General features: G+C 53.5%; 1 protein-coding gene across 1 annotated transcript; it reads left to right on the top strand.

The window, feature by feature from the left end:
* Window positions 1–8,661: 8,661 nt before the first annotated feature.
* On the top strand, window positions 8,662–9,204 carry LOC147980226 (uncharacterized). Its single transcript, XM_087515521.1, has one exon. The coding sequence runs from the start codon at window positions 8,662–8,664 to the stop codon at window positions 9,202–9,204; it is 543 nt and encodes a 180-aa protein (XP_087371647.1).
* The last annotated feature ends 5,584 nt before the right edge of the window (window positions 9,205–14,788 follow it).

Genomic DNA, 14,788 nt, shown 5'->3' with positions numbered 1-14,788 from the left:
AATCAGCGCATGCGGACTTGGCAATCAAATTCCAGCGGCAGCAGGAGCAGATCGACTCACTTAGCCAGCAAAGGGGGTCTCAGCAGCTAGCAGATGATTCACCAATGGATAGCACCGTCCCATCCATGCCGAGAAGCAGCGTGGGTTCCACCCCGGGCGACGCATTGCTGGATAGCTACCCAATGGATGACATCATGGAGAACACTAACTGCGAGCTACACTTCAAAATGAAGAACATATCCATGAAGGTGGCGGACGCACTTGCTTTTACAAATCCCGCCAAGGCAACCTTCCATTGCAACCCGATTCCAGCGGGCTATGCTCGTGTCTTGGTTGATGAGGTGGTGGACCATTATTCGGGGCTAGAGCTTGACATTCCTAGAGGTGACGATGAGCACACACTAGGAGAGGCCAACCATCGTATCATCCTATGGAGAAAGGATTGCATCATCTTTCGAAGGCCACTGACACCGCGTCATCCAACTGCTCGTCGGAGTCCGCCACCGAGTCAGCAGACTCCCGCTCCTCCAAGTCCACTGGGCTGGGCGATGTGGTAATAACCGAGGAGCATATTGCGCAGGCTGAATCGATCGGGATCACTATTGGACAACTCCTTGATATCGAGCCCATGTCTCCGACTAGAGAGGAGGAAATAAAACGGAAATATGCCCGGGGCCAACCTTTGGTCGAGCCAGAGGAGGTCAATAAGCTCCCAACGAGAATGTATGCATTGCATCAATGGTACATGGACATTACCAAGATTTCCAATCGAGAGTCCCTCATGGTGAATGTCAACGAGGAGCATTACTACCATAAGAAAGTTGTGACCGTTGAGTATTCAGAACTTTTTCAGCTATACAATAAAGACGCACTCGACAAATCTATCATCAGTTGCTATTATCTGTAAGTGATTTCTTTCTGTAATTTAAGTCTCAAGCTAGCTGATCATTTTGATCAATCATTACCTGTAATTATCCTCACTATATTCTTTTCTGTGGTATTATGCAGGATGAAGATTTATGAAATGAAAAAAGGTGGACGCTATGGCATTGGGTTCGTTGACCCAAATACCATTAATGAATACACATGGAAAATAGATCCATATCACGCAAAATGTGTAGAGGAAAGCATGCTACAGTTCTTCAAGGAACTCAAATACAATGAAGATATACTACTTCCTTACAACTTCTAGTGAGTCACACTGTCTTGTACTACAAATTCTGTTTTCCCTACTAGCTATAGCTACATGTTTTTGCTTACATATATATGCCCGCTTAATTAAGACATGCAAACGTATGTGCATGCAGATTTCACTGGATCTTGTTAATCATTAAAGTTGATGAAGGAACATTTGAAGTACTAGACTCACTACTTAAGAAAGCAAGTGACTACAGCATCGCGAAGGGGATAGTCAACAAGTAATTTCAATCATTATTAATTATATCTCGGCCTATTTAATTAGTTCGTCATTTCCTGATAACAACTATTTAATAACCCATTTATTCATTTTCTTTGTCAGCGGGCATAGCTTGGGCAAAGTTCATCAGGGTCACTCCAGGCCCATGGAAACAAAGTCTGAAATGGTATTGACCCAAGGTAAGTAATTAAGTAGTACTACCTAGCTGCTATCTCTTTAATTATCATGCTTGATTAATTATTATCTGATCAAAATTCCATTCTCGTAAAGGCCCTGAAGCAGGCGCTGGGGAATGATCTATGTGCATACTACGTTTGTGAGAACATTCGCATGATGGCGTCCGAAAGGAGCAAATCTCAAAGACAGGAGTGGGTACGATATCGATTATCAGAACACTATTCACAATTTTTACACCATTATCGATATCTAGTCACACAACTAATACACATGCATATTGATCTCCTTCTTAACAGTTCAAAGAGGTGCGGCACAAGCTCCTAGAACAGGACCACATAGAAGCAATTCAAGAGGAAATAGCGGGATTTTTGCTCGACCAGGTCATAGATGCCAAAGGAGAATACTATTACCCGCTACCGCCCCCATGAACCACTTCCAATTGTTATCGTGCTCCGAAGGCACCAATTAGCTAGGCTACTGCCACTGGCTCCGAAGGCACCAATTAGGAGAAATTGTATATATATATACATGTGTGTATATATGTGTGAAATAATTAATGGTGGTTGTGAGACATTCGATGATATATATATATATATTATGATCGGTTCTACTAGGAATTCTATTTATATATATGCATAACGTGTACAATATGTAGTATCATAAAATACCAGCAAACGAAAAAGAATTAAATGGAAAACACAAAATTAAATGAAAAAGAAATCATAAACCCAAACCCCCCCAACATTTTAATACCGGTTGGTGACACCAACCGGTACTAAAGGGCTCCCTGCCCCTGAAGCTGGCTCGTGCCACATGGTTGCCCTTTAGCACCAGTTCATGTTGAACCGGTACTAAAGGGGGGGGCTTTAGTGCCTACATTTTAGCGCCGGTTACCAAACCGGCACTAAAGGGCCTTATGAACTGGTGCTATTGCCCGGTTCTACACTAGTGTATGGTGCGATCTACGATGTTTCTTACTGATTTACCGCTATCATTTTGGGGTTATGCTTTAGAGACGGCTACATTCACATTAAATAGGGCACCATCTAAATCCGTTGAGACGACACCATATGAACCGTGGTTTAGCAAGGAGCCTAAGCTGTTGTTTCTTAAAGTTTGGGGCTGTAAAAAAACTTCAACCTGATAAGCTTGAACCCAAATCGGAGAAATGTGTCTTTATAGGATACCCAAAGGAGACTGTTGGGTACACCTTCTATCACAGATCCGAAGGCAAGATATTTGTTGCTAAGAATGGATCCTTTCTAGAGAAGGAGTTTCTCTCGAAAGCAGTGAGTGGGAGGAAAGTACAACTTGATGAGGTAATTGTACCTTCTCCGGAATTGGAAAGTAGTTCATCACAGAAATCATTTCCAATGATTCCTACACCAATCAGTGAGGAAGCTAATGATGAGGATCATCAAACTTCAGATCAGTTACTACCGAACCTTGTAGGTCAACCAGAGCGGTACGATAATCCTATTCTGGAAGTCATGTTACTAGACTAGGATGAACCTACAAGCTATGAGGAAGCGATGATGAGCCCAGATTTCGCGAAATGGCTTGAGGCCAAGAAATCTGAGATTGGATCCATGTATGAGAACAAAGTGTGGACTTTGGTTGAATTTCCCAATGATCGGCAGGCCATAGAGAATAAATGGATTTTCAAAAAGAAGACTGACGCTGACGGTAATGTTATTGTCTACAAAGCTCGACTTGTTGCTAAAGGTTTTTGACAAGTTCAAGGAGTTGACTACGATGAGACCTTCTCACCCCTAGCGATGCTTAAGTCTGTCCGAATCATGTTAGAAATTGCCGCATTTTATGATTATGAAATTTGCACTACTAAAGGATGCTGCTAACGCGACACTACGATCAGACTCCCTTCGACTAAACTGTGTGCGATGCAATAATCGCAAACGGTGCTGTAAAAAACCCGTCAAAAAGCTGCAAAACGTTTGCGATGACGGATGCATCAAACACGTACAGATTTTAGTTGCGTGTACGATGCAGGGCATATGGTTCAGTTCAATTAATGGTTTGCGATGAGGAGGAACAAAAGAAACGGGCAGCCAGGTGAAGGTGTGTGTGATATACAGTATACGGTTCACTCGGATGAACTGTTTGTGATTAGGCAACGCAAAAGAAACATGCAACCAGATGAAGGTGTGTGTGATGTATAGCATACGGTTCACCCAGATGAACTTTTTGTGATTAGGCAAGACAAAAGAAACGGTCAGCCAGATCAAGGTGTGTGCGATATACGACATGCGGTTCACTCAACCTTGCCGTCAGTGTGTGACCTCTGTGGCAATCGTTCGCTCCCCACAAGCCTCTTCTTGTACCGTGGCAACCGTCCACCGCCTCTTCGCCTTTCCCTCTCAATTTGGAACTACTGTCGCGCGCTCTTCCTCCCTCCATTTGCCTTCACCCTTCCTTCTGCCATTGTTCGATCATCTTCTCCATGGAGGGAACAGGCCAGAAACGACCCCGTTATTGTTGCCCCAATCTGAAAGATGACGTGGTGGAGGAACTCATTGATCGGTCCGACGTCATCACCTCAGCTAGAATGGAAGGTTCGTTCAAGACCATTATCGACTCAACTAATAGCATCATTACAAGCAACCCAAAGGTCCAGGAGCGGTTTGATCTCCCCTATCTTCTTCGACGTGACACTGCTGACTGGCGCGGGGACGACGGAAGGCCTGCCTTGTGCAAGTTGATGCCGATTGATAATGATATGTGTGATGTTAAGATGCCATCGCTTGAGGGCAAGGCTTGGGCAGGCGCAAATGAAGATTGGGTTGTTTATATTGGGTACAACTGCGAGCGGGAACTTGTGAATGTGTACACTCGTCACCGGATTCCACTTCCAAAAATCTCAGACTGCCCAGAGGTTGAGCACATGGGTCATGCAAAACAACCGTTTGCGTTGACGGGATGCACAAATCATGCACTGCGAGGGAAGACCATAGCTCTCACTTTGCATACGGGTGTTCTATCTAAAACGTTTGCGATCAAGAGCTGTAGAAATCCTGCTCGGCACATTTTCACTTGGCTTCCTGGGAAGCTGTCAGTTTGCATATGGGTATTCTTACTAAAACGTTTGCGATAAGTGTTTTATATTTAAATACCATTGACGTTTTTTCAAAAGAAAATCGTTTGATAAGTCTATACATTAAGAGAGAAAAACGCAGTTTGCTCAAACCATATCTTTCATTAAGTCACAGTGCGAATTTATATTCATATGATCGAGAATTCGAGATACGGTATGAAACCCCAAAAGAACTATATCCGGTTGTGGCGGAGGCGGTGTGCCATGCTGTAGTTGTCGTTGTCATCCTCCGGGACACAGTTGTTGAAGTCTTCAAGGCAGCACAAAATGTTCTTCACTTGTAAATCAAACATCATGTCGTCGCGTGATTGTCAGAGTAATGGGCCACGGGTAGCCTAACCCGAGGCCCCGAGCCTCTCAAAACATCGGGGCCGGCTGTGCCCCTCAAGACGGCAAGATGAAGCACCACCTTCTGGTGGCCGGCTGGCAGAATGGCCGACTGACAGAAGACGACCATGCTCAGGAAGGCGACTCCAAGACGGGCCGACTCCTAGCAAGCAGCCTCTAGAGAGGCCGGCTCCTAGCAGTCGGCCCATGGCACCCTCAAAGTCTGTGCCCCCATTAAGAAGACAAGATAGGGTACGGCTACAGTGCGAGCCTTCCCCCCCGAATCCAGGGACGGGCGTGGCCATAGTGCTCCGTACAGGCAGAGATCTCCGCATGACGCGGCACTGTTGCCTCTCCCCCCACACGTCACACCTGACAGGCGGAGTCCTGTTCCCATGAAGGCCTGTCAGGTACGACTTGTAGACGGCGGGCCCTACCTGGCAGCCAGAGCCCTGAAGTCGGAGGAAGCTGGGGCAGCAGGACCCCGGAGGAGCCGGCTACCAGCAGGCGGCCAATCCCTCCCTTGGGCCCCACGCCCCATCAACCAGATGAGACATGGAGTGGCGGCAGTGATCGCCCACTAGGCGGCGGGACTGTAGCCACGCCTCCCCGACCAAGCATGTTTCATTGGTGTTACGTCTACAGTGATCAAAAGCCGGCATGACCCGCAAGCAGCGGGAGAGGCTTGTTTGCTCCATACCAGGCCAGGCGGCGGGCCCCAGCTATCGGCCAAGAAGCCGGCGACCAGAGAGAATGACGATCGGGCCCTACGCCCGGCCAAATTACCATTGTACCCCTGGGTGGGTAGGCCTATATAAACCCCCCAGGGCACCCATGCAAAGAGTTCGACCCTGTAGGGACTAGACTCATACCTAGAGGAGGAGAGAGCGTGCCTGCCTTCTTCCACCTCTAGCAAACAGCTCGAGGAGTACCATTGTACCACTTACACACTAGTGATCATGCGGAGACCCCGCATAGCAGGACTAGGGGTGTTATCTCATAGGAGAGCCCTGAACCTGGTTAAAGTGCGCCGTTGTTCGTGTCTACGCCTCATCCCGCTTCCAGGCACCGGCGATGTTCTACTCGCTCCCACAATGATAAGCCATCCTTCGGCATATGTTGCACCCAACCCCCGACATTTGGCGCCCACCATGGGGCGAGGTGCACCGTCTCCCAGAGACCTGTTTTGGACGGGAACCCTGTTCCTTCCTGGCGAGCGCAGCCAGCCCGGCACACCGGACGACGTCTGCGCTGAGGCGCTACACGGTGCGGAGATCACCTGTGCAGCGAGCTGCCTCGCCGATCTTGTTGGCGAGATTTGCCTCTCCGACGAGCCCATGTCCGACGAGGGCACCAACGACCTCGAAGGCCGCCTCGTGGGCCTCCTCGATCAGCTCCACATCGCCAGCGAGCCTGCTGCTGACTTGGAGTCGGTTGGCAACACCGACCCGATGTTGGTCGACTCCGACACGGCTTCGCTCGACACGTTCCCCTCCAATGTGGTGGTCTACGATGAGCCGCTTCCTCGCGCGGACTGCGATGGCAGCACCGTCACGGAGGTGCTCGTGATCAGCCACGGTGAGCACTCTGGCGGGGGTGGTCAGGACTCGTTGCAGACGGCAATGCAAGACTTGGCTGCGCAAATCCCGGAAGACGCCGACGCCAAGACGCTGGAAGTGCGCCGCGTCCAACTCGTTGAGAGCACCAGCCGGCTGGCCAGCATGAGACGCCTTTCGAAGGCCTACTAGCGGGAGATGGACCATGCTGTAGGAGGCACTCCGGCTCCTGGTGGGCCTAGCCGCGTTGGACCGATCAGGCAGCGTGGTGCGGCCGTCGCCAGCATGTTCGGGACAGACCGTCCTGTCTATGCCATGCCTGCAGAGAACATACGAGCTGCCCAGGCGGCAGCAGGATGAGCTAGACAAGCTCAAGGGCGACGAGCATCGCCACATGACGGAGCGAGTTCAGCAGCTCCTGGACGCGGCTGCTGAGCAGCAAGATGCCGGGTGCCGCACTGAAGCGCCCACCCAGCGAAATGAAGACCCACCACCTCGCCGAGACCAAGGCGCGACATCCCGGACGCTGACTGGTGGCGTCCATGATATAAGAGACAAGGAGCCGGTAGCCAACCACAGCCGAACTCACGTCACCATCGAGCGCAACCAAGACGGCAGCCCAAGAGCAGTGCGACGGCGAGACGACTGCCTGCCGCCTCCTCCCCGCGGGGAGAGGCGCATCTCCCCGCCGCCTGTTGACCACCCGTCACTCGGCGACCGCCTTGGCCGCCGAGAAGGAATCAGAGAAAACGATGCTCGCCATCGGATCGACCACCTTAATCGGTCCCTGGCGCTAGAAGAGAAAGACGAGCTGGGTCCGTCTTGTTTTGGCCCCCGCATCCGAGATGAGCCCTTTCCCAAAGGGTTCACTCTCCCAAGAGATACCCCCAAGTACACCGGCTCCGTGAAGCCAGAGGACTGGCTGGTCGACTACTCCACAACCGTCAACATCGCCAACGGCAACAAGCGTGTCGCCATGAAGTACGTCCCCCTCATGCTCCAGGGCATGACCCGGACATGGCTGAACAGCCTGAAGCCCCACAGCGTCAACAGCTGGATTGACTTTACTGAAGCATTCATCCGCAACTTCACCAGCACATACAAGCGGCCGCCCAAGCCTCGCAAGCTCTCTCTATGCGTCCAAAGGCCCCAATGAGTCGACTCGCGACTATCTCACACGCTGGGATGAGCTGCGCAACTCTTGCGAGGGCGTGCACGAGGTGTAGACCATCGAGTACTTCACTGCCAGGTGCCGAGAGCGCACCCTCCTCAAGCACCGGCTCATCTGCGACGAGCCAGCGACCCTTGACGAGCTGCTAATCATAGCAGACAAGTACGCCACAGCCGTCTCCTCCATGAAGGTGGAAATTCAAGTCAACGCGTTTAGCAAGGTGCCCCCCAAGCCCGTCGGACCCCGACTAGTGACGCCAGTCGGCGGCATCAACCGAACGACAACAAGCGCAAGGCCGCACAGCCGTCTTCCACAAGCCGACAGGTGGCGGCAGTTGAAAATCGACAACCAAAAGAATAGCCTCATCCCAAGCGTCAGAAGGGATACAAGCCTAACTGGCTGCCTGCTTTCTCGTATGAATAGACTCTTGATGCTCCCTGCAAGTTCCACAACGGTGCAAAGCCATCCAATCACACCACTCGGAAGTGCCATTGGCTCACCATGATTGCCAAGGGTGATGGACTCCAGCCCGCTCCCCCTGTCGGCCCGCCGCCTCCTCCCCCGCAACAGCCGGCGGCTCGGCCAGTCGGCGCCGCGCAAGATGATTATCCCGAAGAGAAAGGGGCCTACATAGTGTTCACCAGCGTGGCCGACGATAGGCACAGCAAGCGGCAGCAGCGGTTGGAGGTGAATGCAGTAGCATCAGAGACCCCCCGAGTTCATGCATTGGCCAGAGAAACCCATTTGCTGGAGCAGAGCTGACCACCCGAAAGTGATGCCAAGCCCCGGCTCCTATGCCTTGGTGTTGGACGCCACGTTTGCTACAGAGAGGCGGGCTGCCCGTTTTTCTCGAGTCGTGATAGATGGCGGCAGTAGCATCAACATTCTGTACAAGGATACCATGGAGAAATTGGGAATCAAGCAGAGACACCTTCAACCCAGTCGGACTGTTTTCCATGGCATAGTTCCTGGCCTTTCCTGCTCACCAATCAGCAAGACTCATATAGACGTTCTCTTCGGGGACAAAACTCATTTCCGTCAAGAGCCAGTCTGGTTTGAGGTGGTGGACCTTGAGAGCCCTTATAACGCACTGCTTGGGCGGCCTGCCTTGGCCAAGTTCATGGCGGTCCCCCACTATGCTTACCTAAAGATGAAGATGCCAAGCTCTAAGGGAATCCTGACCGTAGAAGGAGACTACAAGAAGTCGTCCGCCTGTGCGGCGGAGAGCAGCTGGTTAGCCGAGTCCCTCCTGATCATAGTAGAGAAACGGCTCCTTAACCGGGTTGTGGCAATGGCAGGCAAGCAGCCGGAAATTTCACCCGACCCCAAGGAGTCGGAAGCAGAGGGCTCGTTAAAGCCAGCCAAAGAAACAAAGAAGATACCTTTGGACCTGGAGAACTCGGAGAGGTATGCTGTCATTGGCGCAAACCTTGACAGTAAATAGGAAGGCGAGCTCGTCTATTTACTCTGTGAGAATCGGGACATCTTCGCATGGTCCCCCAAAGACATGCCAGGTGTACCGACGGAATTTGCCGAGCACAAGTTACACATTCGATCTGATGCCAAGCCAGTCTGGCAGCCCTTGCGCCGCCTATCAGAAGAGAAAAGAAGAGTTGTTGGAGAAGAGATAGCCCGGCTCCTGGCAGCCGGCTTCATCATGGAGGTGTTCTTTCCAGAATGGTTAGCCAATGCAGTCCTAGTGCCGAAGAAGAACAAGTAGTGGCGCATGTGCATTGATTATACCAGCTTCAACAAAGCATGCCCCAAAGATCCATTTGCTCTGCCCAGAATCGATCAAGTGATCGACTCCACAGCCGGATGCGAGCTGTTGAGTTTTTTGGATGCATGCTCTGGGTATCACCAGATCAAGCTGGACCCGGCCGACAGGATGAAGACCGCCTTCATCATGCCATTTGGAGCCTTCTGCTACCTGACCATGATGTTCGGCTTAAGAAATGTCGGCGCCACCTTTCAGCGTTGCATGCAGAAGTGTCTCCTCAAACAACTCGGCAGAAACGCTCATGTCTATGTAGACGATGTGGTGGTGAAGATAGAGAAGCGTGGGACACTACTGGAGGATCTCAGGGAGACTTTCGAGAACCTGCACCGATTTCAGATCAAGCTCAACCCGGAGAAGTGTGTCTTTGGGGTACCAAACGGCCAGCTTCTTGGTTTTCTGGTCTTAGAGCGCGGCATAGAATGCAACCCTGTGAAGATCAAAGCCATCGAAAGGATGGAAATACCCACCGGACTGCTGGATGTGCAAAAATTTACCGGCTGCTTGGCATCTATTAGCCGTTTCGTCAGTCGGCTGGACGAGAAGGTTCTTCCCCTGTACCCGCTCATGAAGAAGACCACCTTTTTCGAGTGGAATGACAAGGAGGACGAAGCTTTTCTCCAGCTCAAGAAGAAGTTGACCACCCCGCCTGTCTTAGCGGCCCCGACTCCTAAGGAACCAATGCTCCTCTACATTGCCGCTACCAGTTGGGTGGTTAGTACAGTCATAGTGGTGGAACGAAAAGAAGAAGGCAAATCCCTACCAATCCAGAGGCCGGTGTATTACCTAAGCAAAGTACTGTCCGCCTCCAAGCAAAACTACCCCCACTATCAGAAAATGTGTTATGGCATGCACTTTGTTGCCAAGAGACTGAAGCCATACTTCCAAGAGCACCCAATCACTGTGGTCTGCACAGCTCCGCTTGGTAAGATTATTGGAAGTCGAGATGCCTCGGGCCGAGTGGCCAAGTGGGCCATAGATTTGGCCCCTACACCATCTACTACCAGCCTCGCACCGCCATCAAGTCACAAGCACTGGCCGACTTCCTCGTTGACTGGGCCGAAACCCAGTACTTGCCGCCAGCGCCAGATTCCACCCATTGACGGATGCATTTTGATGGTTCAAAAATGCGCACCGGTTTGGGAGCCGGCGTCATTCTCACCTCCCCCAAGGGCGACAAGCTCATATATGCGCTGCAAATTCACTTTGCCACCTCCAACAACATTGCCGAATACGAAGCACTCATTCACGGGCTCTGACTTGCCAAAGAACTCGGCATTCGCCGGATCCTGTGTTACGGAGACTCCGATTTGGTGGTCCGGCACTCATCAGGCGACTGGGACGCCAAGGATGCAAATATGGCCAGATACCGTTTTCTCGTACAGCAACTCAGTGGATACTTCGAAGGCTGCGTGTTCCTTCATGTGCCAAGAAATGAAAATGAGCAAGCCGACGCCTTGGCACGAATCGGCTCCACCCGGGAATCAATACCAACCGGTGTTGCCTTGCAACGACTCCTCAAGCCGTCCGTCAAGCCATCTATCGGCGTTCTGGGAACGGGGGTCCCCAGACTTGCCTGCCTGCGGCCTGCGGCGTGGCTCAAGTGGGGGCCCAGCGCGGCCCATCTTCATCAGCTCAAGCTCAAGACCCTCGCGTGGGGCCAAGGCTCGCGGGGCGGACGACTGGAAGCTTCCTCAAAGGAAGCCTCATCAGGCAGGCTCATGAGGAGGCGGAGAGATCAAGGCAGGGGTACCTCATGAGTAGCCAGTGACGCAAGCCATGACGATCGAGACCAGGAGGGCGCCAGGCGGGCGCCGGCCTGCACAGTGTCCTTGTTTCCCCTTTGGTGCAAAGGGGGCAAGCACAGGTCAAGGCATTGGGCAAAGGTTACCATTCCGGTGCAACTAGACCAAGACCAGCAGAGCGGTAGGACGGAGGTCACCATGGAGCCCAAGACGGCGTAATCACCAGTGCTTTTGGCAGCCGAAGACCACCTTTGGTCAGGATAACTTGTACTAGATGTTCCCCTTCAAAATGGCCAATTGTTGGCGCCCTTCCCGCTCATTATTTGGGGAGAGGCCTAGGGCCTCTACAATAGAGCTAGCCACCACGAAGGACGGGGAGAGAGACATCCAGAGATCTGATTGAGCCCTAGCAGAGAAAGAGAGAGAGAGAGTGAGAGAGAGGCAACTGAACTCACCCAAACAGTTCATCGCACCAACTCAAGAACACCTCTCGCGAGGCTGTTCTTCCCTTGTACTGTTCATCATCAGCCCCTGAGGCAATCCACCACACCACACACTGCAGTAGGGTATTACACCACAACAGTGGCCCGAACTAGTATAAACCTCGTGTCGCTTGTGTTGTTTGTTGTTTCCAGCTTAGATCACGCGAGGAGATTGGACGTAGATCGGTAGGGGAGAGATCTCCGCGCGCACCCCAGTGTTCGAACCTCAAGGGTCTGCCGGGTAGGGGTGCGCTGGAATCTTTCTTTCGCTGTTCGCGTGCGATCTTCCATCGTGTCCATGGCTGACGCTCGCCGGGCTCGCTCCGAGCGTCGGGCTGCTCTCGCCACCCGCGTCGTCCAGACGGCACCCGTCGGCGGACGCCCTCGTCGTTCCCCGTCGCCTGCCGCCAACGCCACCACCGGCCCGGCGGGGAATGAGTAGAAGGCCTCGTCCCAGCATCCTTCGGTGCGGCGGGAGGGTCGCACCGCCACACCGTCGCTAACTCCAGCGTCGCCCGTCGTCGCAGCTCTCCTGGGTGGCTCCCAGGCACCACCCTCGAGCCGTCACGACAAGCCGTTCACCCACCGGATCAGCACCGCCTCCAAGCGCCGAGAAGCCCCCCCGGGCTGGGTGGCGCCCGAGGCCGATCTATCCTTCAACTCGGAGGACCACCCCTTCAACCCCATCGGTTCGGGTGCGCTCCCGAAGCTGTGCACCCCCACCATCTGCCAAGTGGCCGTCACCAGGACCCTCATCGACGGTGGTGCCAGCCTCAACGTGCTCTCGGTGGAGGCCTTCAGCCTCCTCCACGTGCCGCTGGTGCGGCTCCAACCTAGCATGCCTTTCTCGGGCGTCGGAGCCGGTTCCACCGCCTCCTTGGGACAGATCTGCCTCCCAGTGACCTTCGGCACCTACAACAACTTCCGCACGGAGCTGATCGACTTCGACATTGCCCCCATTGGCCTCCCCTACAACGCGATCCTCGGCTATCCGGCCTTGGCTCGGTTCATGGCAGCAACTCACCCGGCGTACAACCTCATGAAGATGCCTGGGAGCAGCAGCGTCCTCACCATGTCAGGAGACACAGGGGATGCATTGCAGGTGCTCCCGCTTGTTTTCAGGGCGGCCGCGGTGGCACAGCCCACTAGCACCGACGCCCTTGAGCCCAAGGGGGCTGCACCGGCTAAAAAGAAGCAGCTATTCACCCAAGACAAGGCGGAAACCAAGCAGGTGCCAGTCGACGAGGACGGGTCCACTGGCGCCACCTTCACCATAGGGGCCAACCTCAAGCCCGAGCAGGAGGAGGCCCTGGTGAGGTTCCCGCGTGCGAACAAGAAGGTGTTCGCGTGGGAACCTGATCAGTTAGCAGGCGTCCCAAGGGAAGTGATTGAGCATCACCTCAACGTGTGCCCCAATGCGCGCCCCGTGAAGCAGAAGGCGAGGCGGCAATCCACTGAGAAACAGGCTTTCATCGTTCAAGAGACCTGGAAGCTAGAGGCGGCAGGAGTTATCCGCGAGGTCCACTTCCCTGGTTGGCTGGCTAATCCGGTCGTTGTGCCAAAAAAAGGGAGGAAAGGAGCGCACGTGTGTCGACTTCACCAACCTCAACAAGGCCTGCCCGCAGGATCCATTTCGGCTCCCCCGCATTGACCAGATAGTCGACTCCACCGGAGAGTGTGACCTATTGTGCCTCCTAGATGCCTTCTCGAGCTATCACCGGATCAAGATGGCGGTAGAAGACGTGGAGAAGACGGCTTTCCTGACCCCGTGTGAAGTGTACTGCTATACGTGCATGCCATTTGGGTTGCGCAACGCAGGCGCGACCTTTCAGCGGCTGATGCACATCGCCTTAGGCCGGCAGCTCGGGAGGAACGCTGAAGCTTACGTCGATGACATTGCGGTGAAGTCTCGTCAGGCAAGACCCCTGATACAGGACCTGGAAGAAACCTTAGCGAGCCTCAACGAAGTGGACCTATGGCTCAACCTGGAGAAGTGCGTGTTTGGAGTCCCCTCGGGCAAGCTCCTGGGTTTCCTCGTGTCCCACAGGGGCATCGAGGCCAACCCGGAGAAGGTCAAGGCAGTTGAAGACATGAGCCCGCCAAGGACCCTCAGAGAAATGCAGAAGCTCACCGGGCGTGTAACTGCGCTGGGGCGCTTCATCTCCAAGCTGGGGGAACGAGCGCTGCCCTTCTTCCAGCTGATGAAGAAAAAGGGCCCCTTCGAATGGACTGACGAGGCCGACAAGGCATTCCAAGACCTCAAGAGGTACCTTACCAGCCCACTAGTGATGGTAGCTCTGCATCCTCGGGAGCCCCTAGTGCTCTACCTTGCGTCCACCCCCTACTCCGCTAGCGCAGCCCTGGTGGCGGTCAGGGAGGAGCGTTGTGCCAATGCCGCATCGACCGTTCGAACAGAAGTAAAGCAGAACCGGGAGGGCCTCGCGAAGGCTGCAACCACAGCTGGAAAGGAACAGCGCAGCAGGAGAACGCACCCAAAGCAGGAGGGGCCTCTTCAGGCGACCAAGCACTGGGGGCTCCGTCACCTCAAGAAACGCCTCGACCCCTGGAGGACGCAAGCTGCGCCAGCACCCTCAACCTCGTCGAGCATCCCGTGTACTTCGTCAGCATGGTGCTACGGGACGCAAAGGCGCGGTACCCCATGCCTCAAAAACTCCTCCTCGTGCTACTAGTGGCCTCACGCAAGCTGCGCCACTACTTCCAAGGCCATCCCATCAAAGTCGTCTCAGCATACCCCTTGGAAAGAGTACTCAGGAGCCCCAACTCAGCTGGGAGGGTCGCTGAGTGGAACATTGAGCTACATGCATTTCATCTAGAATTCAGTATGACCAGAGTCATCAAGGGAGCCGCACTTGCGGATTTCGTGGCAGAATGGGCAGGAGCGTCGGGTCTCGAGGCAAACAAAGACCGATCACTTTCCCCGGGAAGCGAAGCACCGGACGGCTGGGTCATGTACTTTGATGGGGCGTTCTCCCGACACGGTGCGGGAGCTGGCGCAGTGCTCGT

This window comes from Triticum urartu, chromosome 3A (assembly GCF_056163025.1).
Source record: "Triticum urartu cultivar PI428250 chromosome 3A, HENAU_Tu73, whole genome shotgun sequence".
Classification (NCBI taxonomy): domain Eukaryota; kingdom Viridiplantae; phylum Streptophyta; class Magnoliopsida; order Poales; family Poaceae; genus Triticum; species Triticum urartu.
The sequence above is the reverse complement of the archived record's forward strand: the minus strand, read 5'-3'. Positions and strand labels throughout refer to the sequence as shown.